Here is a 26249-nt window from a genome sequence, read left to right on the forward strand (position 1 = left end):
AAGAGTTACTTTAAGAGAATTTTCGAAAAAAAAAAGTAACTCGGGTAATTTCCACAATTGGTTAAGGTTGGGCTTGGCCCGTAAAGAAAATGGGCTTTGTGTGAAGTTGGACTGTAGAACGAATGACGTCATCCTAATTGTCGGTCTCGGTTACTTGCCCGCCCCGCAAAACACTGAAATTGGAGACAAACACAAACACCACTGCGAACAGAATCGCTTTCACCCCCAAAAGTGAAAGAAAGAAGGAAAAAAAAAAACCCTAATTGAGCTCTGCAATCATGGAAGATTCCTTCAACGTTCGCGTAGGTAAAATATTCGGCTCTCTGAGCTCTTCTTCTTCTTCAGCACCGGCTTCGTCATCTTCATCGTCTTCGTCGCTGAGCTCTATGTGGTGCCTCACCGACAGAGAAATCGAGCGCCAGAAATGGAACCGCGAGAAGCCCATCCCCGAACCTCACAAGGACCTCCTCGACGACGAATACGCCGATGGAGTAGAATACGCAGAGGAAGAAGAAGAAGACGAAGAAGAGGAAGCGGAAGAGTCAGAACCGAAAAAAGAGGACTCAGACTGGGACATCAAAGCCTCTATCGGCCGAGATCGAACTCTTGATTTCGAGGTATGTATGTTATCAGTGCAGCTGAAATTGAATAAAGAAATGGATTTATTTTTTTAGTGAGAGTTGTGAAATTGAATGTTGAAACTTGAAATACGCAGGAAGAGGAAGACGAGTTTGACAGGCTGGCAGTTGGGGAGGTGAAAGGAGACGAAGAACGAGTTTTCGCGAGAGCCGTGGAAGACGATTCAGTGGCGGAGAAAGAGGAGAACCCTAAATCCATTCTGAAGAGGAAGAACGACGACAAAAACCCCTCCTCCGATTCCAAGCCCGAGAAGCGCGTTCGATTCGACCCCGACACCCTCGACAACCATCACCAAAACGACACCCAGACCCAGACCCAGACCCAGACGAAGCAGAGCGGAGCGGGCGTTCCCGACTACGTAATGAATCCGAGCAGGTACACTCGCTATACATTGGATTCCTCGAGCGACATGAACGACGACGACCGCTCGAACAAACAAGCCTACGCAGATCTCTTGAACGCCCTGAAGAAGTCCAGCGAGGAACCGGTTGAGCCGGGCGAGAGGCCGGTCACGTTCATCCCGAGGAAGAAAAAGTGTAATCTGGACGATGATCCAGATGCCTCGATGGTCGATACCTGCACCGAGATGGTGCAACAGGTCGGGATCGGCCACGCACCCATCGCAGCAGCGGAGGGAGAAACGGGGGAAGCTTCGGCCATGGAAGAAGACCAGCAACTCGAAGCCGTGGTGGTGTCTCAGAAGCCGAAACCGGGTCGTCAATACCGCGTAAAAACAAGGCAGGAAGTGGAGGAGTGAGAGTTTATTGGTCCTTTTTAATGTAGTACCGGTTGTTTGTGTAATATGGATGCATTACAAGTATTTGTAGTTTTTTTTTTTTTTTTTAACCTTCTGATAGACCCATTATTAATCATTTGTCAATTGTGTTCATTAAAAAGAAACACACAATTGAACAGTAATTTCCTCCCACAAATTAAACAATTAAAAAGGTTTGTTCGGGAGTGAAACCAGCACAGCTTAGTTGCCTATTTTAGTTTGTTTAATACTAAGGTTTTAAACCATACCAGTAAATTCAAAATCTTGGTAAAAATCCACGAAGTAACCGGAATACGAGTGGTATACCAATACCAACGCATAAACTGGAAAACAAAGTGCCAAAATATGATATCTCGGTTATGTGATCTTGGAGAGAGACGAAACCCGAGTACAAGCTGAAACCATGTATTTTTTGAAGAAAACAACGAGAAATCCATGGTATACCAGCGAGTTCTCAAGTGGTTTTTTTAGCGCATCTGATGTCTACGTCTCACATGAGTGCATTAATTTTGTATTTAAGATTTTATAACGTCATTACTCTACAAAATCAGTCTCTGCAAAGAGAAAGATGAGACCAATATGTATTTCGATCGATTTCTAATACATACACTAATAAAGTCATTACTCTATAAAACAAGACTCCGTAAAGAGAGACGACACCAATTGTTAAAGTATCATGGGGTTCTATCTTAAAACCAATTGGCAATAGGAGGAGTAACTCATGACCTTTATAAGGAGCACAAAGGATACATCTCCAGTCGATGTGGGACTTCCTGATACACCCCCTCACGCCCAGGATTGAACAACTGGTGCGTGAAGTTTGTAGAAACGGGTGGCCCAACATCGAGAATGAGTTTTGCTCTGATACCATGTTAAAGTATCATGGGGTTCCATCTTAAAACCAATTGGCAATAGGAGGAGTAACCCATGACCTTTATAAGGAGCACAAATGATACATCTTCAGTCGATGTGGGACTTCCTGATACCAATTGATTTCCGATCCATTAACCACCAGTAACGTAAATATTGTTTATAAAACCAGAATTCGTAAAGAGAAAGATGACTCTAATGCACCTTCTATACCAAAAGAGGATCAAAATGCTGTAGTGCTAATAAGATAAGAGGGGCTAGCTTAGTTGTTAAAAGCATCCTACTCCAAAACAAGATTAGATTCGAGTCACCGTAAAAGCAAAAAACCGTAAAAAAAAGCAGCATGGGACCCAATCAATGGAAATCACATATTTAAGAATCCGAGCAGATACACTCGCTATACGTTGGATTCCTCGAGCGACATGAACGATGACGACCGCTCCAACAAACAAGCCTACGCAGATCTCTTGAACGCCCTGAAGAAGTCCAGCGAGGAACCGGTTGAGCCGGGCGAGAGGCCGGTCACGTTCATCCCGAGGAAGAAAAAGTGTAATCTGGACGATGATCCAGATGCCTCGATGGTCGATACCTGCACGGAGATGGTGCAACAGGTCGGGATCGGCCACGCACCCATCGCAGCAGCGGAGGCAGAAACGGGGGAAGCTTCGGCCATGGAAGAAGACCAGCAACTCGAAGCCGCGGTGGTGTCTCAGAAGCCGAAACCGGGTCGTCAATACCGCGTAAAAACAAGGCAGGAAGTGGAGGAGTGAGAGTTTATTGGTCCTTTTCAATGTAGTACCGGTTGTTTGTGTAATATGGATGCATTACAAGTATTAGTTTTTTTTTTTTTTTTTTTAACCTTCTGATAGACCCATTATTAATCATTTGTCAATTGTGTTCATTAAAAAGAAAAACACAATTGAACAGTAATTTTCTCCCACAAATTGAACAATTAAAAAGGTTTGTTCGGGAGTGAAACCAGCACTGCTTCGTTGCCTATTTTAGTTTGTTTAATACTAAGGTTTTAAACCATACCAGTAAATTCAAAATCTTGGTAAAAATCCACGAAGTAACCGGAATACGAGTGGTATACCAATACCAACGCATAAACTGGAAAACAAAGTGCCAAAATATGATATCTCGGTTATGTGATCTTGGAGAGAGACGAAACCCGAGTACAAGCTGAAACCATGTATTTTTTGAAGAAAACAACGAGAAATCCATGGTATACCAGCGAGTTCTCAAGTGGTTTTTTTAGCGCATCTGATGTCTACGTCTCACATGAGTGCATTAATTTTGTATTTAAGATTTTATAACGTCATTACTCTACAAAATCAATCTCTGCAAAGAGAAAGATGAGACCAATATGTATTTCGATCGATTTCTAATACATACACTAATAAAGTCATTACTCTATAAAACAAGACTCCGTAAAGAGAGACGACACCAATTGTTAAAGTATCATGGGGTTCTATCTTAAAACCAATTGGCAATAGGAGGAGTAACTCATGACCTTTATAAGGAGCACAAAGGATACATCTCCAGTCGATGTGGGACTTCCTGATACACCCCCTCACGCCCAGGATTGAACAACTGGTGCGTGAAGTTTGTAGAAACGGGTGGCCCAACATCGAGAATGAGTTTTGCTCTGATACCATGTTAAAGTATCATGGGGTTCCATCTTAAAACCAATTGGCAATAGGAGGAGTAACCCATGACCTTTATAAGGAGCACAAATGATACATCTTCAGTCGATGTGGGACTTCCTGATACCAATTGATTTCCGATCCATTAACCACCAGTAACGTAAATATTGTTTATAAAACCAGAATTCGTAAAGAGAAAGATGACTCTAATGCACCTTCTATACCAAAAGAGGATCAAAATGCTGTAGTGCTAATAAGATAAGAGGGGCTAGCTTAGTTGTTAAAAGCATCCTACTCCAAAACAAGATTAGATTCGAGTCACCGTAAAAGCAAAAAACCGTAAAAAAAAGCAGCATGGGACCCAATCAATGGAAATCACATATTTAAGACCTACTTTTCATCCCCCCCCCCCCAAAAAAAAGTTTTTGTTAGTAAGAGTGAAGTCAGAAGAGGCGTTTCCTGCAGTCGGCAGCGCCACAGTAACAGAACATCTTTTTGATGGAGCCGTCGGGGGCCAAGACACTGTCGAGAGCGTAGCCGTAGTCGTAAGTGAGCTCTTCCAAGGGACGGATGTTGTCGGCGGCAAAGAGCATGACTCGAGCGAGCTTCATCTCCGAGTGGCTGCTCAACACGCACTGCACAAACAAGTTGGGCCCGCAACTGTGGTTTATGAACCGTGCTATGTTTCCGCTGCTCCCCGCATCAATGCAATACTCCGCTGCGCTTTCGCAATTCTCAGAACTCGTTCCTTCCCCTTTCGACCTCCGCTGTTACCCAATTAATTTAACCCCCAAAAAAGAAGTGTTAGATTATTGCTCAAGCAAGTAACTATAAACCACCAAAATTTGGAGACTTGCTAAATAACCCAACTTTTTGCAAATTTAAAGTAAATAACCATTATGATGATGTGACATTGTTTGAACGTTTTTAGCTTTCCATTTATGTCTGAGTCTAATGGTTTATTTACAATTATTAACGTCTTTTTAGTTTTGTTCATAAAATCTCGTGGCTATTTACTAAAAATTTACAGAAGGTTGGTTATACGACAAAACTTGAATTTTCATATATATATATATATATATATATATATATATATATATATATATATATATAGTGTCCAGGTTAAACACGACTAAAATCCATGACTTTTTAATATTATCGATCGTGAGACCAACCTACTAGCCCTTATTGTTGCGACCAAAGAAAATCGCAAACTAATAAGGTCCCAAGAATCGCCCTTACTACTGGACCAACACCTTGGGTTTTTTTTTTTTTTTTTTTTTTTTTTTTTTTTTTTTATTATAACCGTGGTGTCTGGGTTAGACTCGACTAATATCCACGAGGCCCTGGCATTATCAACTGGGAGACTACCCAGTGGCCCCAATTGTTGCATCCAGGGAGAATCGAACCGGGGATGTGCAAGATCCCAAGAATCGTCCTTACCACTACACCAACCCCTTGGGGTTATTATTGCAATAAATTTTTTTTAAACCGTGGTTTATGGGCTAGATCCGACCAAAATTCACAGGGCACTGGCATTATTAACCGGGGAATATTAAGTTCCCGAGAATAACCCTTACCACTGGACCAACACCTTAGAGTCAATTTTCTAATATTAATAAGTAAGAAAGTATACCTCTCTTCCGCCCAAACCGTTCATTGTCTGCAAACAATCGATGTCAAAGATATAGTCGTTGCCGGAAATGCTGTCTGCATCTTCGGTTCTCCTGACAACACCAGTGTACTCACAGATTGGAGCACCCGAAGGAATGAAGTCCCACGACCGAACACCCCACCCTTTATTCGCCGTGCGGAACACCTGACACCAATCACCATTTATTATTAACTTAGCTCTGCAATGCATGAAATCTTGGCTGGATATTAATATATGTATATACATATATACACATATATATATACCTCGAATTTGAACTTGAGTCCCTGCTGAGAAACGCGGTTAACGCACTCCGGTCCACAGCCACACTCAGGACCGCATTCATAGACCACATCCTTTGCTTCTATCAATCTGTTATAAACTCCAAATAAAAAAGAAAAACGTCACATTTACGGATCAAGAATACAAAGGGAAGAAGAACGATCATTGGAAATGGTTAGAGAGTGGTCCCCACCTCCCTCCATCACGCTGCACATATGGGAAGCTGCCGCCGTTGAGCTTAGCACACGAACAGCTCCTCGAAGTTCCGCAGCTTCCTTTGCAATCGCATCCTGACGAATTCGATGGAAGCTTCACATTCTTCGCGAGCTTTAGAGACTTGTAATAGGTAAAACCTGAAATCATCACATGCGAATACGATATTATAAGTTTATAAAGCTTTAAAAGAAACGACGTTGTTTCTTTCACTTGAATAACATGCCCATTTTGGCGGGTCAACTTGCCAGTTGGTGGAACAGGTGGTTTGTCCACCGAATTTGTGGCTGGAATAGGAATTCTCTCTTGACCACCGCTGATGTCCTCGCATATCAACCTAAGCCATTTGGGTCGATTCAATCACAGCATTAGAGTTTGCAACGAGTTAAATATTTTCTAAATATTTAATTATCAACAAATTGGCAGTATGTACCACTCTATATCTCCAACCGACTGAGGAACGCGTCCGTTAATAAATTTAACCTGCCATTGAAGATACCTTGTAAATAAAGAGATTAAAAAAAAACAGTTTCCATATGCGATCTTGATCTGATTAGCAGTACAACATTTGAAATTTACAAATAATTGAAAGTGAATGTATATTTTGTACTTTACCCAATGTTTTTAATGCAAGGAAAAAAAATGAAGAAGCCTAATTCGAAACAAATGATCTATGATTCTCATTATACACATGGACTACTACGTTGTCCATGCTGAAATGATACTTTCTACAGAGCTCCAAACCCAATGAAAACGGACTGCTATAGATTTCATATATCACCTGGTCAGTGGTTAACATTGGCTGCCCTTCCAACCGCTTAAGGCCGTACTTGAAGACAGTAAATCCAGAAATACCCTTATCCGCCCAATACCGAACAACCTACAAAACACATTTCAAAGTAATTTTTAAAAGCACTGTCACTTTTTAAAGTCATTTTACTTGAAACGCAGCGGGTTTACCTTGTACAAGCCATCATAAGTGTACAGTTTACCAGTGTAACTGTGTTTACAAGTATGGCCACGAACCACTCTAATTGGCACACCCTGCTCCACCGCATTCTAAAATCGTTTATAAAATGTCAGTTCATATTGTTAAAGTGGAAAGGTCCATTCACACAATTTGAATTTGGCCCGGCCCACGCGAAGCGTGAAGGGGATTGTTACTCAGCCTGATCACACTATGCGTGAGGTTGAAGTGGGATAAGACCACATTGATTGTGTGTAAATGAACATGTATTTATATATCGGTTGAACCGCTCCACTTAACACCAATTGGTTTTGAGTTGGACTTCAACACATAACCCAACATAACCACTATGTGAATCATTACTCATTTATTCGAGTCCACCACACAGACCTTCAGTGCCAAGTTTCCGCTTCTCATGACTTGATCTGCCTTTTGACGCTTATCGCCATTCAAATTATGGCCTCCTTGACCCGTATACACAACGTCGTTGGCATTGTCCAAGTCATCCTCATACATCCCCGACAAGACAATGGCAACAGCAAGCGGGAATGTGTAGCTTTTGTACTCCTGCAAATTAAACACGATTTTCATCAAATAAAATAATTGCATCTTCATTTCATTGAAAAAAAAAAAAATTGGATTCATTACCCCTTTGCTGTAGGCCTGTCCCATGTAATCGATCCCGTTAAGCCAATGGCTGTGGAAACCGACAGCAACCATTTCAGCCCGCGAATAGAATTGATGACCAACTTCAATACCTGCCACAGAACGGGAAACACTCTAACTCAGCACCAACTAAAGTAGGGTTTCAATGAAACAAAGGGACCAACCGGGGATAGTTCCGATTCTTTTAGAGGGATACAAGATCTCATTGTTCTCCATCATCTGTGACAAAAAGAGAGAGATGCAATGATCATATAAATGGTTGCAGAGTGTAATAATAATAATAGGTGGGTTTCGAGATGGCAATTTTACACATCTATCCACGTACCCACAAGATCCTATCTACCAGGGTAGGATCTTCACCGAATAAATGAGTAATGAGTAGGGTACGGGTATTACCCATTAAAAATTATATAAGTATGGGTAGGGTATGGTTTTTAAGTACCTTATTTTTAAGCAAATTTTAGTGTACGTATTTATAGATTTAAATATTTTTTAGATTTTTTTATTGAACTATTTTTTGAAGGCAACTTTGCTGCAGTGGGGATTGAACCAACGACCTCCACACAGGAGGTTGTGTGGAATTACCACTAGGCTGTCCTAGGTACCACATTGAACTATTATATTAGATTTGTTTATTTTTTATTAATAAATCTAATATAATAATTGGTAAAAAAGTACCCATAGGTTATTCTGTACTCTCAAGGGATTTACCCAGATCCATATCCATTAAAAATAATTGAGTATGAGTAGAGTATGATTAAAAAAAAAAAAAATCATGAGTAAGGTATTGTTTTGCATGACCCAACCCAGACCCTACTCATTGTCTTCCCTAGGTGAGTTTGGTGAGAGACTTGCCTTGCTGACCGTCTTCAGATCGGGCCTTTTGGCTTTGTTCTTGGTCACCTCCGTCGAGGCATCATCGTTCTTCCCTTTCTTATTTTTCTTCTTCTGCTTCTTCGTCTGCTTCTTTCCCTGCGAACCTCAAACACACGCCGGTGAGAATAGCATTAGAATAGAGACTTGTCAGAAACTGTGTAGTATCATCATTTCTTTTCGAAACTAGTTGGCAATGAGAGGAGTAACCATGACCTTAAAAAACTCTTATTAGTTCACTTGTACTTTCTACGGGTTATTCTTAACATGTTCGCTCAAAATTGAGGCTTTTTGCTTTCGTCTATCTTGGACCGAATCCCAACGATTGAACTGTAGTACTCTTGATACCTTGTGAAATATCATGTTGCTTAACCTGTTATTTATTTATTTATTTTTAATTTCAGTTTCAGTATGTTCTTTAAATGACACTATTATATGTAACAATCAACCACGTTTGAGATTCTAATGGAAACAAACAAATCAACCTTAGAAACTGCTTTGGGTTCAGGCACGACTTTCTTGCACCTCTCTTCTTCTTCCTGTAGGAAACAACGAGACACAAATATTCAGATGTGCTATCCGATAACACAAACAAGAACACTCACATTTTTTGGGGGATTTTTAGAAAAGTACCTGTACGAAATGGAGGTAGTGTTTGTTGAAGCGCCTCAGAGTGTCTCTGATCTTGGCCTCGTCGCTCTTCTCGACAATGTCGAGTTTGAGTTTCTTCGATGGCTGATCGTCTTCCTTGTCGTCAAGCAATCCCACTCGCCGGCGAACCAGAAGCTCTTTTTCGGCTCTGTTTTTCGTCTTCAAGGTCCGAGCCATCCGACCGCTCGTTCTTCGCCTTGACGCCGGCTCCACCGCCGTTGACTGCTCCACCATTTCCGTACGATCGGAGGAAAAGTGAAACCCAAAAGAAACTCGTCTTTTGAGCTCCTCAGTCTGAGCGACTAGAAAAAGAAAATGAGAGAAATGGGTTTTGCTTTTTTGGTTCATCAGTTGAAGTTGAACATATTATTTTAATATATTACTATTTTCGATTTTTTTTTTTTTATGTCTTGAAATACAAATACTATTTGTTTATTTCTGTAATTTTTAGTTCCGAATTCCCGCCTTGCTTTTCCCTTCCCTCCACCATGAATTAGAGGGATAAAAGTAGGACTCCTTTCTCTATAAATTTGGGAAAATAAAAAAATAAAATTGAAATATTTAGGATAATTGGAAATACTTGATAAATTTTAATATTACAAGACTATCATAAACACTACCTGGTTAATCGATAAAAATTATTTTTCAATTAATGTAGGCTTCTTCCGTTTCTTTAATTTTTATTTATTAAGAAAAACTTAGTAGTTTTTAATTTCTGAAAATTTGAGTTCAATATAATCGATGATATGGTTTATGATGTAAAAACTGAATTATTAAAAAAAATCTAATTTTTGTTAATTGCACGAAATATTTGTCATTAAATTTGCACTTGTTTTTTTTATGGATTTTAGTTATTAATTTTAATAATAAATAGATAGCTATAATTGGACCACTATATACCATGTACAAAATCTTTCTCCTCTTTTCCTAGATTTACTTTCTCTCTCCTCTTCTTTTGTCTCTATATGGGTGGATGAATTATTCAATGAACGATAAAGGAAATAAAAGTTTTGGATTATAGATTGTTAAAAAAAACTGATTGATATAATGTAAGAAAATATTATAATTCATCTCTTTGTTGTTTGGTATAGATAAAATAAAGGTTATATGTGTAATTTACTCGATTTGTTTCTTTCCGTCTAGGGGTGATATCGGTTCGGTTTTGGACAAATTTGAAAACCGAAACCGAATTTTCGGTTTCGAAATTTTTGGACCAATGACCGAACCGAATTGGTCCAAAACCGAAAATCGTTCGGTTAACCGGTTCTGTAAAACCGATAACCAGTTTTATAACCGCTTTAAAACTGGTTAACTAGTTCTGAAACCGGTTAACCAAAAAAATCGGTTAACCGATTTCATAATTGGTTTAAATCTCTTAAAAATCAACAAATTCGGTTATCCGATTCAAATCGGTTATCCAGTTTTAAAACTGGTTATCCGTTTTTTTTTTTTTTTTAAACGGTTAAATAACCGATAACCGAATTTTTTGATACTCAAAACCGATAACCGAACCGGTTCTTAAATTCGGTTTCGGTTAACCGAACCGAATTTTCGGTTTAATGACATGGCACCAAATTTCGGTTCCGGATCGGTTCGGTTATCGGTTTTACCAATTTTTGGTCAATTTTTGTACACCTCTATTTTCATCCTTTCAAATCCATCTAAATTACGAAGGATGGATTTTGGTGGGATCCAAAAAAAATAAAAAAATAAAAAATCAATCCCTCATAATCCTTTCTTATTGTTTTTCATCCTCTCTACCAAACAATATTTATTTTTGTGACCTGTGTATCAAGAATAGTAGATTTCGTGATAATTTCATACACATCGATCACGACATCAACGAGTTTGTGACCAAAGTGTCACGAAATCAATCAGTTCGTGTCACATATGTTATGTAATTGACTTATATATTCATTCAATTGACTTACTTGCTATTGTTTCACTTATTATGTCCTTGACTTATATTTGTAGGTGTGAAAAATGTGTGTTTTCGAAGGAAACATAACAGGTTTTAGGTTCAACTTCCACGAGGAATTGAAAGCTTCCTAACGTTGTTACGCGAGCGCAACAAAGAGATACATGCATATTTTCCTACTCCTCTTTTTGGGCAGCTTGTGGGGCAATCAAAGGTAGTTCGGTCATGTCGATCATCAATCGTTTGATCCTATGGATCGGGAGCGTTGATTGAAAACCGGAAGATGAGCTCTTGATCGACCTCCCGGCAAGGCCCGCGCCATGAGATAGAGTCCCCGATGAACATCTTGGCAAGGCGACCAGGCCCACACAACGAGACAGAGTTCCTGACGGATTACTCGTCAAGGTGACGAGGCCTATGCGATGAGACAACATCCTCGACGGATCCACGACGAGGCGAAAATCCTGCGACGTGACAAAGTCCTTGATTAACCCATCGGCGAGATGAAAAGTCTGTGTGGTGTTACATCCTCTCCGACATTTCCAAGAAAATGTGATGTACTCGGCGGACCCTCAATGAGATGGAAAAACTCACACCAGGCAACAAAGTTCCTGTTGGAACCGCTGCTGACGGAAAATTTCGCAACATGAATAAAGTCTCAAAAAGACTCAATGGCAAAGACTTACGGCACGATGATATCTCTAATAAATCACCCATTATCCAGACGAGCCCGACATCGCCGCCACAATATCGTACCCATTCGCAATATGGGCCAGCGCGACCCTTCGATCTTAAAGTAAGATTGCTCATGGTCCGGACAAGCACATCCCATTAACGCTCAAAGTCAAACATGTCACGGGCCGAACGAGCACACGAATGATAACCGTAAACACACGGCAACGAACTCAAGCTCAAGCTACTAAAAGAGAAAATGAATGCCTTCAAAGGACAATCAAAAGACCAACAAGAAGATCACGACCCACATGAAAATTTAAGAGTTTCTCAAACAACAAAGTTCTCCAAGAAACTCGAGGGGGTTAATAATATGGGTCATTTTCCCTTTGCAATAAACATGACGGCTCATCCCACAAAGAGATGTACACAAGGCTTGACCCAAGGAGAATTAACACAAGTCAAAGGACTACGTCATTGGTAGGTCTTATGACTCATGACCCATTAGCAGGTCTCGCGACTCATGGGTATGCTTCATGACCCATCAGTCGATCTCGCGACTCATGGATACGCCTCATGACCCATCAGCAGGTCTCACGACCCATAGGAACGCCTCATGACCTATCAGCAAGTCTCATGACTCATGGGTACGCCTCATGACCCATTCGTTCGACTCATGAGTACGCCTAATGACCCGTCAAGTAGGTCTCGTGACTCATGGGTACGCATCATGACCTATCAGCAAGTCTCATGACTCATGTGTATGCCTTATAAGCCATCATTGTGACTCATAGTTACACTTCATGACCACTCAGCATGACTTTCGTTGCACGAGCCACCATTATTTCCGTCAAAGTCACACGGTCTCTTGATGGCCCCACTTTTATTCCACACTATAAACAAAACTCTCATGGCGGTTCAAGTCATGCCACTCACCGCTCCTCCATGCACTCCTTCATGATTAGACCATAGTCGCCCACATGGACTGCGGTGTGGTGCCATTGGTCATGTAATCAACACATAGTGAGATGTGTGGTGGATTGCATGTGAAATAGAGGGAACGAGGGATGAGATTCAAATGAATGATAGATAGAAATGAGAAAGAAAGATAAAAGTTTAAATTTGAAATATGTGTTTAAGGATATTTATATAAAATTACACACATTTTATATTTGACCATATTTACTCAATTACAAACAAGTACAACAACCAATAACACATAAAAATAAAATTTCCCTATTGCTTTTGTTAGGTCAACGACAATTAAATTTTCTAAATAAATAAAAGACTAATACCAAACACATTAGCCGTCTTAGCTCAGTTGGTAGAGCGCATGGCTTTTAACCATGTGGTCGTGGGTTCGAGTCCCACAGACGGCGTTCAGAATTTCATTTTATTCCTTTAGAAAGTGGAAAATGGTTTTTGCCCAAATTTAAGCCCATTATAATAGCTTTTTTTTTCTTTCCGAAATTAGCGGATAACTATTTGGAAATACCCGAGATACTTAGACCATACAAATATCCGATAATTCAATACAATAATAGTTTCTAGATTTTGAAAATTTCAACTTTTGAAATTATGTTGAATATTTATTTTTATTTTTAAATTTTTACCCATAATTTGGAATTGGGCTCGAACAAGAGCCCATACCTTGTCTGTAAGCGAGAAGCCCAAGCTGGTCAACAGCGCGGTGGTCGCTAAGTTGCACACACTCGTCTTCATACCAATATAATAATAAATAAATAAACGAAATGAAATAAATTTTCTATGGTTTCTCTTTCTCAATCTCTTCCTCAAAGCCAATTGGATAATACGCTTGGCTTTGCTCTAATATTAATCGAAGAAGAAGAAGAAGAAGAAATTAGGATCCTAGGGCACGCCTTTTTCCTCTTTTCGTTTTCGCTAACCAAATAAGCCTTCTTCGCTTGCCGGCTAAGAATCGACGCTCCTTTTTTTCCTTCCTCTTCCCTCTTTCAAGGTATTAAATAGGCCTCATTCTCAATTTTTTCTCCTTCTCTCTTTTATCTGCAATATTACATATACGATTGTGTATACGTGTAATTATACAAATTGCTGCCTATTGTGGTTTAATTTTGAAATTATATCCGTACGATTCTTATCGTCGTCTATCAATGTCGTTCTTGAGTTTGTAATCTTGAAGTGCTTTGTTTCTCCAATATTTTGTATTGATTTGCACTCTCACCTTAATGTGCCTCGACGGTCATTATCCGTGCTACAATTTAACATACACAAGTCAATTTATTGACTTTTTCTTTCACTTCTTTTTTTGGTACAAGTTAGCGAATTTTGGGAATTGCATTCAGTTGAATTGATTTTTTTACCTTCTCTGACCACACATCACACCATTTTCTAACTTGAGGAATTTTAAAATTAGGATTATACCAAACTTGCATTAATGAATTCCTTTTTCGAATTGCGTTTGAAATGCCTTTGCGTAACTCCTCAATCTAATTACAGCTCAAACGTTTACTCTAATTAGTTTTTTTACTTTTAATTTTTTTTATCACGAAAGAATAATCCTAACGGAGCCTCATTTTTGTTACTCCATGTATCCTGATCAATAAATTATTAATGTGTTAAGGGGTTTTTTTTCCCTCACTGATTGTTATCTTAGTATATTCACAGGTAACATGTTTTTGAATTGTGCCGACAGATTGCTGCATGTTCAACTGTGCATTGTGATTGTTTCTCTTGAGTCGATGCTTTGTTGCAATGGCTTCTGATCAATGGAGAAAACGGTTGAATAACGCTAGTAGTATGGTTCCTTGCAATGGAAGGGAACAATCTAGAGCAAAGAGAAAGAGTTCAGCTCTATCACAACTCGATTCGAATATGCGATCTCATGTCTCCCTCGAGTGGGATGGAAATCAGAAGAGAGTTATTGCCAGAAGGGACCAAATTGGCCTAAGCTGGAGAGATGTGAGGCCGTATTTGGCTTCTTCTCCTTCCACCAGCAATATTGTGGCTGATGTATTTTCGGTTCCTCGAGAGGTTTATGGATTGGGGAATCTTCAAGATGTGCTCTCATATGAGGTGGCTATTCTTTCATGGTTATTGCTACTCCTTGTCCGTCTACTTTTTTGTCTATGTAAATAAATTAATATGCACTCTCTCTCTGCGTGGACACTGCAGGTTTGGGAGTCATGTCTGTCTGAAAGCGAGAAAAATCATCTTTTGCAGTTTCTGCCCAGAGATCTAGAGATTGAGCAAGTGTTGCAATCGTTACTAGACGGGGATAACTTTCATTTTGGAAACCCTTTTCTTAACTGGCAAGTATTTTTCACATGATAGCTACCGTGTGCTTGTAATTTTATTGTTTACGCAAACCCTTTGTTTTGCATTGTTGCTATGCTTATGTATATTATATATATGTGAGACAACTAATTATGCCGAAGGTTATTCTTTGTCTAGCTTAAATGACCGGTTGGTTCGTTTCGATCGGGAGTACTGTAATCTTCAGTGCAGTCTTGAGAGGACATGGGAATTCCTGATAAAAAGAAAGAAGTTTTAAACTTTGTAAAGTTAGATGAACTGTGCATTTTTACGAGAGTTGAACACAATGATACTCTTTGTATGGGGTAATGTAGCTTGGTCAAATATTTTTTTTCAATATGATGACCTTACCAATAACTACTATTGTTTGACTTACATGAATGGGTATGTCAATTCTAAAGCAGTGATATGGTAATCCCGAATACTTTTTTCTTGCCTTAGTAATCTGATGAATCTATCTTATTTTCTTTCAGGGGTTCTCGAGTATGTTCAGATGATTTTCACCCTGATGCTATTCGTCAGAAAGATCAGCATCTAAAGACTGAAAAGAAAGCTTACTGCGCAGAATTGCATAAATATCATAATAAGTATGTTATACGCAGTACTTTTTTTTTTAGGATTTTATAATGTTGAAATGGTTATGTGTTCCCTGATCAAAGATTGAAATATATCCGTGCTTCTTCCGGCAGTATGATTGGCGATTTACTGAAGCTGAAAGAGAAGTTTGAACGTTCTAAAGATTCAGAAGGGGATGTTTTGCAAAAGACACAGAAGTAAGTCACACAACAATAAATTGGTCAGCTTTACAATTTTTTGGTTTTGTTTTTGTTTTTGGGTTGAGAGATATTACGGAACTTGCATTTATTTTAGTTTACTTTTCTCATTCTCATGTAGTTATATTAATTGTACGCAGGTTGGAGACTGATATGGATAGAAGAATTTCCTCATCTTCAAATATTTGCAGAGCACACTTGTCTGAGGACAATACAGCAGCTTCATCTGAATCTTATTCATCAGATGCAGATGAAATGCCGTGTAGCAGTGATAACCAGAATTTCTCTATGGTTAAAGGAGGAGAACATCATAATAGGTTAGTGGTATAGCTTTTCCACCAGGCTAGTCCATTTGATACTCTTAATATAATTACGAATGATCAAATAGCTTTCCTTGTACAGGACTACAGTTTTTATAAAATGTAATTGTTTAATTGAGAAACGTACTAGAACTTTAGGCCATGGAGCTTTTGATAGGATCCTGATTAGTGTTTTTAATAGTTTTCTGGTTCACTCTTATGGAAAATACAGTGTCAACCTAGCGTTTTTGATTAGTAGGAAAAGCTTGAGATGAATGAGGGAACATTTTAAAGTAGTAAATTTTCTTCTGAAGTAATAGTAGCTCTGTGTATTTGTCTTTCTTAAGAGAGAATGCTTCTAATTTGTTGCTATTGGGGCCAGGGTGTGTAAGAAAGGCTCTCTAAAGGACAATATCGGAAATCCATCACTTGTTTCAGCCGAAGTGAGCCGAAGAGCAAAGCCTAGAAAAGGAGACAAGCGACAACAACAGAACGTCTCTTGTAATGACGGTTCTAAGTATATGTCATATGTCAAGGTTAGTACTTACTATTTCAGATTTCTGGGATATTATTGGAAATTTGAAGTTATGGAATGATCTATTGGGTTTCTGGTCGACCAAAAGGTGGTCAATAGAATCTTCCTACATCATAAAAAAATGATAAATAGAGGAACCTGATTGATCAATTCAATTAAATGGTGCCTGGCAACACTGAATTAAAACATTACAGTAGTATTAGATGGTTTATAATTATGTGCCTTCTCTATTTCATTATTATGTTGGTGCGTCTGTATTCTGAATATTGTCAAGTTACCACCGTTTCTATCGAAAGATTGGGTCGTAGCATCATTTTTTATTTTGCGTCATTAAAAGTAAGATATTTATTATCGTGAGTATTGATTTATCTCAGATTAGCAAGAAGCAACTTGAAATGGTTAAGAGCATGAAGCAGTCTGGCAAAAGCATCCTGTCAAGGTCTCTCAACCGAGTTTTAGGCACCGTTGAAAGTTTCAATGTACAACCATACGAGGTTTTCATTGAAGAAGAACAGAAGAACTTGCGTGATCACTGGTTTGTGTGTTTTACATTAAAAATAAATAAATAAATAAATTTACATTTCTGGAAAGGAAAGGAAACATGAAAAAAATCTTTAGTGTCTCTCTAAGTAAAAACATATTATACAGGGTACGACTGGCAAATGAAGTTCTTCCAGCGGCTTATGCAAACTGGAGAGGCATGAATTTGCAGAGACAGCAATTGAGGGAGTCTTTGGAGCAGGACTTGAATGAAAGGCTGACGAAGCTGACAACAGAGGTTTGTGATTCACGTTTCAACATGGATGCTTCTGCTGAATTATAAACCTTTTTTTTTTTTTTTTTTTTTTTTTTGCATACTGGTATTCTGTTTCACCTTTCGTGGCTCTGTACAGGACGTTGAGGAGAGCGACAGCCACAACACTGCTCGTCCGGATCATGTTGAAAACGAAGTTGATGATCACGTCTGTACTCCAGAAGGCGGGGACAGGTCTTTATCTGCGTCCCCACAGGGAGATTCAGAAGCGGAGTTTTCATCGGGAAAAGAGTTTGAGCCACCGATGAATATAGATTGTGAAAAGCAGCCGACGATCGCCAAATCGGACGACGACGCAAACGCGAACGGAGCGGCGGTGCGGACGGAGTATTCAGAAAGCACAGATGGCGGCGATGCTCACTTGCCATGTGGCGGTGACGTGTGGCCCACGACCGACATCACTCATTCGTACTACGACGACTCGACCGCGAGCCCTGAATACGACATCGCACCTCCAAAGCGACAAGTGGTCGATCTGGAATCCGATCTGCAAGTCGTCGGCGACTGCGAAAAAGATACCTCATTTAGGCAATCGGACGACGGGTCTTTCGGTTCTTACTCGAACCAAGGCCGGGACGAGCTGTTTCAGATGCAGTCTCTTTTCAAAGGGGAAGAGATGTTGATGTATCAGGAGCCGAAGCCGGCGGGGTTGGATTTCGAGTCCACGAGCAATCTGCTGATGGGTGACGGTCACTTTCCGGGTCACGCCCATTTTCGGGACCCGCCACCGCATCCGATGGAGGTGCAACAAGAACATAAGAGAGAGAGCGGGGTGTACTTGCAAGATCACGATTATTCCGACGCGGGAAGGTTCTTGATGGCGCCGAGGCAGGAATGGTCGGTCGATCCTCCGCCGCCGCCACCGCCTCCGCCGCTTGCGATGAACGGAGGTGAGTTGGGGAACTGGTTCTGCGGCGATCACCAGTCTCGTAACGGATGGAGCGGCGGCGGCGGTGGCGGGGCCAGAAACGGGGCGGTCGACCAGAGTTTATACGGCGTTCTGTCTTACGAGCCCACCACGGAGCAGCATTTCATGCCGTCGAGGAGCTACGGGCTACCGGGGGGCGGGCCCGGGCTCACGAATCAAAGTATGAGCAATGCTGCGCTGCAACCGATCCCGATTCCGATCCCAATGCCAGCTCAGACTCCGAGTCTTCTTCATCATCATCACCACCATCCTTATCCACTCGATTACATGAGCACCGCCCGTGAAGCGGAGGAGATGGGGTGGATGGGTTTGCCGGCGCCGCATCACAGCGATCCTATGGGAAAACCCTATTTGAGATCCTGGAACCAATCATAATCATGTTGTGCTTTGTTATTCGGGAGTTTTTTGTTTTTGCTTTTTTTTTTTTTGTTTTTTTTTTTTTTTTTGGTTGGTTGTACATACACCAGTCTCCACCGCTAATAGATTATGATGATGATGAGCCAACTGAGTAGAAGAGCGTTTTGTGTATATATGAATATGATAAGGACGAGTTACCGTACCCAGAAGAGTAGTTTTAATTTTTATCAAGAGTTTTAGGGTGGTAGAAGAAGAGGTATCTTGTACTTTTTTAGGTTAAATTATAAATCTCAAATTTTGGTTGTATTTCTTTTAAAATATCTCGAAGCTTTTTTCGGAACGGAGTTTGTTGCTGTGTTGTGTTTTTAATTTATTTATTTATATTTTTTTTTAGTTGTGCCGACATGACAATCATCACCAATACAAGTTTATCACCCACTACTAGTCTTCTTGTGGGAGTGGGACACAAACAAGCATCGGCTGATTGGTTTTGTTTTGGCGTATCTATATCTTTTGGTTTACGATTTTACAGACACAGACATACATTACAAACAAGTCTTTTAAAAGTAACATTTCGAATTGATGTCTGTTTATGGTGAAACGTAAAACTTGAAAAGGAAACAAAAAAAAAAAAAACGGCAAAGCTTATAACATTAATGCGGAAACAGGCTAATAAATAAAAAATGGGTAATGATGAGAAAATAGAAGCAGTTACCACTGGCTTGGGTGCGAAGAATGAATAAATGCCAAACACCAAGAAAGAGGTTTTGTCATTTTCATTACTAAGCCAAGGGAATTCGAATCCGAGTCTCTCTCTCTCTCTCTCTCTCTCTCTCTCTCTCTCTCATCTGTGTGTGTGTGTGTTTGTGAGTGAGGGTGAACAATGGCACAGCCAGAAGAAGAACCGCGACTACACAAGAAAGAAGTGATTCGTTTGGAACGAGAGTCTGTGATTCCAATTCTGAAGCCCAGACTCATTATGACTCTGGCAAATCTAATCGGTGCGTGATAATTAATTCTCTCTAGTTCTTTCTCTTCTTCATCTCCTTCTTTTTCAATTGAACAACCTCGTGGTCGCAGAACATAGCTCCGACCGCGTCGAGTTCTTAAAGCTGTGCAAGAGAGTCGAGTACACAATCCGCGCTTGGTACCTTCTCCAATTCGAGGATTTGATGGTATGTTTTACACAATCAATTTCTTTGACTTTTCTTGTTCTTCGCCTCATCGTCTTCTGTGTGTGTATGTTTCCACAGCAATTGTACTCTCTCTTCGACCCCGTCACCGGTGCTCGGAAATTGGAGCAACAAAATCTCTCTCCCCAGGAGACTGATGTCCTTGAGCAGAATTTCCTCACTTACTTGTTTCAGGTATTTCGCTTTCTCACCTTCCACATCCTCCGACCGCATTCAACACGTTCCTTCTTCATTTAGGTCATGGAAAAGAGCAACTTCAAAATCGTCTCCGACGACGAGGTCGAAGTCGCACTTTCCGGCCAGTATCTTCTCAATCTTCCCATCACCGTCGACGAGAAGAAGCTTGACAAGAAGCTTCTCGGAAAGTACTTTCAAGACCATCCTTGCCAAGACATTCCAGATTTTTCCGACAAGGTTACTTTGCTAAAACCGCTAATTTTGTGCGTTTAAAGAAGTTTCAATTACATATGTGCATATGAGCCTTCCTCTTACCACATCGTGTTTTTACTCCAGTACGTTATCTTCAGACGCGGCATCGGAATTGATAAGACCATTGATTACTTTTTCATGGAGAAGGTTGACATGTTAATCGGGCGATTTTGGTCATATCTTTTACGGCTAACCAGGTAATAAGTTTTGGCTTTGTTTTCTCGAAAATTGATATGATTTTAAAATGGCTACAGTCTGACCATTTCCTGACAGAATAAATTGTGTGGGTGTATCCTTGAATATATAATGTATGTATTGCTCAGGTTGAGTAAACTTCTTTCAAGGTCCAGCCGAAAACCTAAGAAAGACTCGAAGAAAGATGATGGGATCGTTCCTGATTCAGACTTGGATGATGAATTATATGTTGAGAGGAAGAGGCTTGAGAATATGGAACTGAGGTCTTACATTACTTGCCATTCATTTTCATCAATACATTACTTGTTTGAGAACATGTTTATTGACAAGTTTTTAATACCAACCTTCCTTTAGTTACTATGGATAAGGCTGATCATTTTGCATCGTGTCCTACAGGGTAAAGAATTTGCTGACTAAGACAACAATTCAAGAACCAACCTTTGATAGGATAATTGTTGTTTACAGGTACAGAAATATCAAGTTGCTTTAGGAAATGAGGTTTTTGGTGTTTCGCTGATTATAATATGAATGTCCTCGTAGTTTGTCAATGCAAAGAGAAGTAAGGGTTTATTAAGGAAAGACATTTGAAAGCTTTTTAGAGTTCTCATCTTGGTTTCAGTTTGATCTATGTATTGCTGTCTTTGACAGTTATCCTTCTGACTTGTTTCAAAAACAAAACAAAAAAGAAAAGAAAAGAAAAAAATTGTAGTTTCTTAATTCTTAATCAGAGTGATGACTGTTCAGGTCAGCAAGTCCTAAAGGAAAAACAGACCGGGGAGTATACGTGAAGCATTTTAAAAACATTCCAATGGCCGATATGGAGATTGTTCTTGTGAGTTTTAAATCGCTGTTGCTGCTTTGTTCTCTCAATTGTCATCTGCTTGAATATCTGCCAAAGATTCCTTCTTTTTTCCCACTTATATCTTTCATGTATCTGGCTGGCAGTTGACATTGTGGTCCTTTTTTTTTTTTTTTTTTTTTTTTTTTTGCAGCCTGAGAAGAAAAATCCAGGATTAACTCCAATGGACTGGGTCAAATTCCTTATATCAGCAGTAGTTGGTTTGGTTCGTAGTTAATTCGGACGATGTTGCAGCTCTATTTTTATTCTTTCTTGTTCAATCATTCTTACCACTGGTTACTTTATAGGTCGCCGTTATAACTTCTGTTGAAATGCCTAAAGCTGATCCGTGGGTTATCATTGCTGTTATTTCCACTGTCGTTGGTTACTGTGCTAAGACATACTTCACGTAAGTGGTATATATATATATATTTATTTTATTTTATTTTTGTCTTTTTTGAGCTGAATTCATTGGCTATGAGGTTCCTCCTACTTGTGGAGCAATTGTGGATCTGAACGATATCAACGCTTGGTAGATTTGATATCTGCGACAAGATAAATCAGCAGATTGTCATGCATTATTATTATGATCTTTCTTTTGACCTAAAAGGCTCGGTGGTAGGTTTTGTCAAGTTAGTGCTGTAGTTTTGGCTGGCTTAGGTCATGATGGGCCTTGGGTAGTTTTTATTTTTTTATGACTTGGTTGGCTGTTGAATTCTTTATTTAGTCGTCTAATTTTCCATTGATCGACGATTCGCACCATTCACTCCCTTGTGTCAAATGTTTTGTAGTTTTCAGCAAAACATGGCTGCTTATCAGAACCTAATTACGCAGTCCATGTATGACAAACAACTGGATAGTGGAAAGGGTACTCTTCTTCACCTCTGCGATGACGTCATTCAACAAGAAGTATGTATTTGCTCTTCTATTTTTATTTTCAGTGACATATTCTACGCTGGTTGGTTGTATCTCGTATGAAGTATGCAAGATTCAATATATCGGTTTTCAAGTATTTGTTTTTGTAAATATTTGGATTGTGTGTCGAGGTTAGGTTTTTCGTGAAAAGAAACTGCATGCTATTTTCTTTGAGGTGGAATTTGCAAAGTGCTGATGGTGTGTTACTTTGAAAATGCAGGTCAAGGAAGTAATTATTGCATTCTTCATACTGATGGAACAGGGTAAAGCTACTAGACAGGTATGGACCACTTTACCTTTTATGGTCTATAACCTGGAAATAGAGAGCATTGACACTGAAAGTTAAAAAATTTGATTCCATTTTGTAACAGGATTTGGATCAGTGGTGTGAGGATCTAATTAAAGAAGAATTCAATGAGAGCTGCAATTTTGATGTGGATGATGCTGTTGATAAGCTAGAGAAGTTGGGTATCGTAGCTCGGGTATGTCTTATTACACCCACATCCTCACCAACATTGAAATATGATAAAAATGAGTTCAGTATTATAGATACAATGGATACCTTATATCATCTGGCTATCCATCAATACTGTATGATGTGCTTTGACATTTTGAAAACTTTTTTTTGTGTGTGGTCAGGATTCAATTGGACGGTATTACTTTGTTGGGCTAAAACGCGCAAACGAGATCATCGGAACCACGACTGAAGAGCTTGTGATAAAGGCCAATCAGGGTGGTGGTAATAGTGCTTCATGAGAATCCGATTAGAGTCACTACGATCAGATAGATCACTTCAATTTGTTGTGCTGCTTTATTTTATGTGAATATTTTAGGTTTTGTTTTTTTCTTTCTGATGAGCGGCTGTGATGTTTCACGATGGATTATATTTCTTTCTTGTGTGCTTGGTTTAAAAAAAAAATCTTTCATCATAATTTATATTTTGTTGTCATTGAATGTATGTATGCATTAGTGTATGGGATTGAACAGAGAAAACAAACCGCGTGATTAGACAACTGAAAGTGAATACAAAGCCATGCAAATATGCCAAAAAGAATATATAACAGGTTGTCTAATAATAGCCCAGCCTTGTTGTGAATAGTGACACGTGGTCTGGTCTCACAAAAATAGCAAGTTTTGAAGGATTTGATTAGCAAACAGATCGAGAAAGAGATACAGAGACAGAAATGGGAATGAAGAAGAAGAAGAAAGATATCATCCGGCTGGAAACGGAGTCTGTTGTTCCCATTCTCAAACCCAGACTTATTCATGCCTTGTCCTTCAACTTTGGTACCCATTTACTTTATCTAACTATTATTATCACTCATGTTTTGTTTTCTTTTTGTTTATATATATCATGCATGCATGCAAACGTCCAATTAGTTATTAATTATAAATAATTATGGCGCAGAAGATAAATGGGAAAGAGAGGAGTTTGTAAAGTTTTGCCAAAGAGTTGAATCCACCATTCGAGCTTGGTATCTTCTTCAGTTTGAGGATCTCATGGTTCCTATTCCTACTTCTTTACACCACCATTACTTTCACGTCCCTTGTTATTGTTGTTTTCGTAAACCAAACAAATACATGTGTGTCTTCTCTTTTTTATCGCTCAGCATCTCTACGCTCTCTTTGATCCCATACACGGCGCTCGCAAGTTGGAGCAGCAAAAGTTATCACCCGAACAAATTGACGAATTCGAACTGAGTTTCCTCACACACTTGATGAAGGTTCTTATTAAACCAAACTTTCAGTTTCTTACTTTCTTGCTTTCACTTAGTTTTGTGTGTCTAATAAAATATTCACTCTTTTGTCAAGGTAATGGACAAGAGCAACTTCAAGATTGCAACTGACCACGAAATTGAGGTTGCACTTTCGGCGCAATACCGTCTAAATCTCCCTATAGTCGTAAATGAAGCCAAGGTACGTGTGATTTACATTCTAACCACAAGTGTCTTAATCATCACTTACCGAGTTTTGCTTTTTTTTAGCTCGACAAGAAGCTGCTGACAAGATACTTTATGAGCCATCCCAAAGACGATCTTCCGCATTTCGCCGACAAGGTACTATAACCACGAGTCACTTAATTTTTCTATGCATTATCGTTCCGAAATACCCATTAATTTGCCGATCATTTCCAGTACATAATATTCCGACGCGGCTATGGGATTGACCAGACTACTGCTTTCTTCATTTATGCCAAACTGAATGCCATTCTTCTGCGAACTTGGAGATTATTTATGAAAGTGACTGGGTGACTAACTATACTATATGTGTTCCGTGGTATTTGAACTTCAATTTTTGTTCCTTCTTAACCTTCTATCACTGCATACGTTCTAGGCTAAAAAGAGTTCTCTATGGAAAACCGAGCCAACACTATGACACTCGCAGTTCGAAATCTGTAGAGATTACTGTTGAATCTGATGAAGAAAGCTTATACGTTGAGCGAATACGTTTAGAGAAAATGAAACTCAGGTTTTTACTGATATGATAATAACCCGTTTATATTGCTTGGAAATGTGAATCTGCATTCTAATGTTGTATAAACTGTCTAGTGCCAAATGTCTATAATTAGTAATTACTCTACATTTTTTCTTGTTCTGTTCTCCAGTATAAGTAAGCTTTTGGGAAGAGTCACCATCCAAGAACCTACATTTGACAGAATCATCGTTGTGTACAGGTTAGTGCCGTTGCTTCACTTCTACCCGCTGTTTTTAGGTCAAAGCCAGTGTTGAAAAAAAGCGATTATATGCAGGCGGGCAAAGACGAAAAAAGAAAACGAGAGAGGAATATATGTGAAGCATTTCAAGAACATTCCAATGGCTGATTTGGAGATAGTACTTGTGAGCTCCTCTAATTGTACTTCCGTCACTTTCCAAGAAGAAGCTTGAATATTTATTATTTTCTTTCCCATGTGCTGACAGCCAGAAAAGAATAACCCAAGCTTAACCCCAATGGACTGGGTTAAATTCCTAGTTTCTGCAGCAGTTGGGCTGGTTAGTTTTTTTAGAATTCAAAAAGAAAAGCAACACATTCACTAGTTTTCTCATGGCTTCTTTTTGGTTGATTAGTTTCACATTGTGCACAGGTAACTGTTGTAAGTTCGATTAGCGTACCAAAGGCCGACTTCCGAGTTATATTTGCAGTCCTGTCTGCAGTAATAGGCTACTGCGTCAAAACATATTTTTCGTAATGCGTTTGTAATCTTGTTTCTGTAATACTGGTCCAATAGGACCAATACTAATAATAACATCACTGGAAATAATGTTTGATATCTAAGTGTGTTTGTGTGTGTGTCTAGGTTTCAAAAGAACTTAGTTGCGTATCAGAGCTTAATCACGAAGTGCGTGTATGACAAGCAACTGGATAGCGGGCGAGGGACACTTCTTCACTTATGTGATGAAGTCATTCAGCAGGAAGTGAGTACTAATTATCACACCACATCACATTATATTTATGTTAATATAAAATGAAATGAGATTAAGCATATAATGTTTGAATGCTTGGTCAGGTAAAAGAGGTTATCATATCATTCTTCATACTGAGTCGGAGAGGAGAATGTAGCAGACGGGTAGATATTTACTTGCAAGCTATCATTTATACACTTGTAATGTAAGCGTTTTTCTGTGCATAATTTTGAGGCTTGTAACGTTAAAAAAATAGGATCTAGACCGGCGATGCGAAGAGCTAATCAAAGAAGAATTCGGGGAGAAGTGTAATTTTGATGTGGACGATGCGGTTGACAAGTTGAAAAAGATGAGAATTATTTCAGAGGTAACATCATTCTATAGGCGAAAGTGAGTTATAGTATCTGTATGTATATATTTACAAAATTCTAAATGTTTGTATGTCAGGATGG

At 39.3% G+C, this 26249-nt stretch overlaps 5 protein-coding genes and 1 non-coding gene across 6 annotated transcripts in view; 5 read left to right on the top strand and 1 right to left on the bottom strand.

Annotated features, from left to right (window-relative positions):
• The first annotated feature begins 173 nt into the window (after positions 1 to 173).
• Positions 174 to 3112, top strand: LOC149406450 (uncharacterized). The gene is made up of 3 exons (XM_089613379.1): positions 174 to 617; positions 716 to 1393; positions 2662 to 3112. The coding sequence occupies exons 1-3, from the start codon at positions 279 to 281 to the stop codon at positions 3052 to 3054; spliced, it is 1410 nt and encodes a 469-aa protein (XP_089469505.1). The 5' UTR covers positions 174 to 278; the 3' UTR covers positions 3055 to 3112.
• A 927-nt stretch (positions 3113 to 4039) lies between these two features.
• On the bottom strand, positions 4040 to 9601 carry LOC149406451 (histone-lysine N-methyltransferase, H3 lysine-9 specific SUVH4-like). The gene is made up of 14 exons (XM_089606756.1): positions 9219 to 9601; positions 9071 to 9124; positions 8568 to 8684; positions 7877 to 7931; positions 7695 to 7804; positions 7437 to 7613; positions 7040 to 7138; positions 6861 to 6959; positions 6513 to 6562; positions 6328 to 6416; positions 6060 to 6219; positions 5851 to 5956; positions 5567 to 5749; positions 4040 to 4697 (listed from the first exon to the last, which is right to left on the bottom strand). The coding sequence occupies exons 1-14, from the start codon at positions 9582 to 9584 to the stop codon at positions 4374 to 4376; spliced, it is 1989 nt and encodes a 662-aa protein (XP_089462882.1). The 5' UTR covers positions 9585 to 9601; the 3' UTR covers positions 4040 to 4373.
• A 3531-nt stretch (positions 9602 to 13132) lies between these two features.
• TRNAK-UUU (transfer RNA lysine (anticodon UUU)) lies at positions 13133 to 13205 on the top strand. Its single transcript has one exon. It is a non-coding gene; the product is annotated as a tRNA-Lys (tRNA).
• A 374-nt stretch (positions 13206 to 13579) lies between these two features.
• Positions 13580 to 19229, top strand: LOC149406453 (uncharacterized). Its single transcript, XM_089606767.1, has 10 exons — positions 13580 to 13804; positions 14501 to 14880; positions 14980 to 15116; positions 15594 to 15707; positions 15810 to 15893; positions 16034 to 16210; positions 16575 to 16728; positions 17102 to 17262; positions 17376 to 17505; positions 17621 to 19229. The coding sequence occupies exons 2-10, from the start codon at positions 14560 to 14562 to the stop codon at positions 18842 to 18844; spliced, it is 2502 nt and encodes an 833-aa protein (XP_089462893.1). The 5' UTR covers positions 13580 to 13804; positions 14501 to 14559; the 3' UTR covers positions 18845 to 19229.
• A 290-nt stretch (positions 19230 to 19519) lies between these two features.
• LOC149406454 (uncharacterized) lies at positions 19520 to 23313 on the top strand. The gene is made up of 14 exons (XM_089606777.1): positions 19520 to 19827; positions 19907 to 20001; positions 20080 to 20193; positions 20257 to 20433; positions 20533 to 20645; positions 20772 to 20906; positions 21040 to 21108; positions 21388 to 21475; positions 21636 to 21707; positions 21790 to 21890; positions 22273 to 22390; positions 22617 to 22676; positions 22768 to 22878; positions 23036 to 23313. Exons 1-14 carry the CDS (start codon positions 19710 to 19712, stop codon positions 23150 to 23152), a joined length of 1488 nt encoding a protein of 495 aa, XP_089462903.1. The 5' UTR covers positions 19520 to 19709; the 3' UTR covers positions 23153 to 23313.
• A 232-nt stretch (positions 23314 to 23545) lies between these two features.
• The window catches only part of LOC149406455 (uncharacterized), a 3141-nt gene continuing 437 nt past the window's right edge, over positions 23546 to 26249 (top strand). Inside the window, exons 1-14 of the mRNA XM_089613402.1 lie at positions 23546 to 23683; positions 23805 to 23899; positions 24007 to 24120; positions 24209 to 24313; positions 24382 to 24453; positions 24532 to 24644; positions 24731 to 24865; positions 25002 to 25070; positions 25146 to 25233; positions 25315 to 25386; positions 25479 to 25579; positions 25692 to 25809; positions 25902 to 25961; positions 26054 to 26164. Of these exons, the coding sequence (XP_089469528.1) occupies positions 23581 to 23683; positions 23805 to 23899; positions 24007 to 24120; positions 24209 to 24313; positions 24382 to 24453; positions 24532 to 24644; positions 24731 to 24865; positions 25002 to 25070; positions 25146 to 25233; positions 25315 to 25386; positions 25479 to 25579; positions 25692 to 25809; positions 25902 to 25961; positions 26054 to 26164 (1356 nt within the window). The 5' untranslated portion in view covers positions 23546 to 23580. The remainder of the gene's footprint in view (positions 23684 to 23804; positions 23900 to 24006; positions 24121 to 24208; positions 24314 to 24381; positions 24454 to 24531; positions 24645 to 24730; positions 24866 to 25001; positions 25071 to 25145; positions 25234 to 25314; positions 25387 to 25478; positions 25580 to 25691; positions 25810 to 25901; positions 25962 to 26053; positions 26165 to 26249) is intronic.

The sequence above is a fragment of the Urtica dioica genome, chromosome 1, assembly GCF_054948205.1.
Source record: "Urtica dioica subsp. dioica isolate 48M chromosome 1, U.dioica_male_clone48M_v1_H2, whole genome shotgun sequence".
Classification (NCBI taxonomy): Eukaryota; Viridiplantae; Streptophyta; class Magnoliopsida; order Rosales; family Urticaceae; genus Urtica; species Urtica dioica.

Bases quoted from the DNA above. Each gene is read 5' to 3' on its own strand.
- LOC149406450 (XM_089613379.1), top strand. From the start codon at position 279: ATGGAAGATTCCTTCAACGTTCGCGTAGGTAAAATATTCGGCTCTCTG. The intron at 618-715 runs GTATGTATGTTA...TGAAATACGCAG, and splicing joins ATCGAACTCTTGATTTCGAG to GAAGAGGAAGACGAGTTTGA. The intron at 1,394-2,661 runs TGAGAGTTTATT...CACATATTTAAG, and splicing joins CAAGGCAGGAAGTGGAGGAG to AATCCGAGCAGATACACTCG.
- LOC149406451 (XM_089606756.1), bottom strand. From the start codon at position 9,584: ATGAACCAAAAAAGCAAAACCCATTTCTCTCATTTTCTTTTTCTAGTC. The intron at 6,220-6,327 runs GCAAGTTGACCC...TGATGATTTCAG, and splicing joins ACCACCTGTTCCACCAACTG to GTTTTACCTATTACAAGTCT. The intron at 4,698-5,566 runs GTATACTTTCTT...ATTGGGTAACAG, and splicing joins ACGGTTTGGGCGGAAGAGAG to CGGAGGTCGAAAGGGGAAGG.
- LOC149406453 (XM_089606767.1), top strand. From the start codon at position 14,560: ATGGCTTCTGATCAATGGAGAAAACGGTTGAATAACGCTAGTAGTATG. The intron at 16,729-17,101 runs GTTAGTACTTAC...GATTTATCTCAG, and splicing joins AGTATATGTCATATGTCAAG to ATTAGCAAGAAGCAACTTGA. The intron at 17,506-17,620 runs GTTTGTGATTCA...GGCTCTGTACAG, and splicing joins TGACGAAGCTGACAACAGAG to GACGTTGAGGAGAGCGACAG.
- LOC149406454 (XM_089606777.1), top strand. From the start codon at position 19,710: ATGGCACAGCCAGAAGAAGAACCGCGACTACACAAGAAAGAAGTGATT. The intron at 20,194-20,256 runs GTATTTCGCTTT...TTCTTCATTTAG, and splicing joins TCCTCACTTACTTGTTTCAG to GTCATGGAAAAGAGCAACTT. The intron at 21,891-22,272 runs GTAAGTGGTATA...AATGTTTTGTAG, and splicing joins TGTGCTAAGACATACTTCAC to TTTTCAGCAAAACATGGCTG.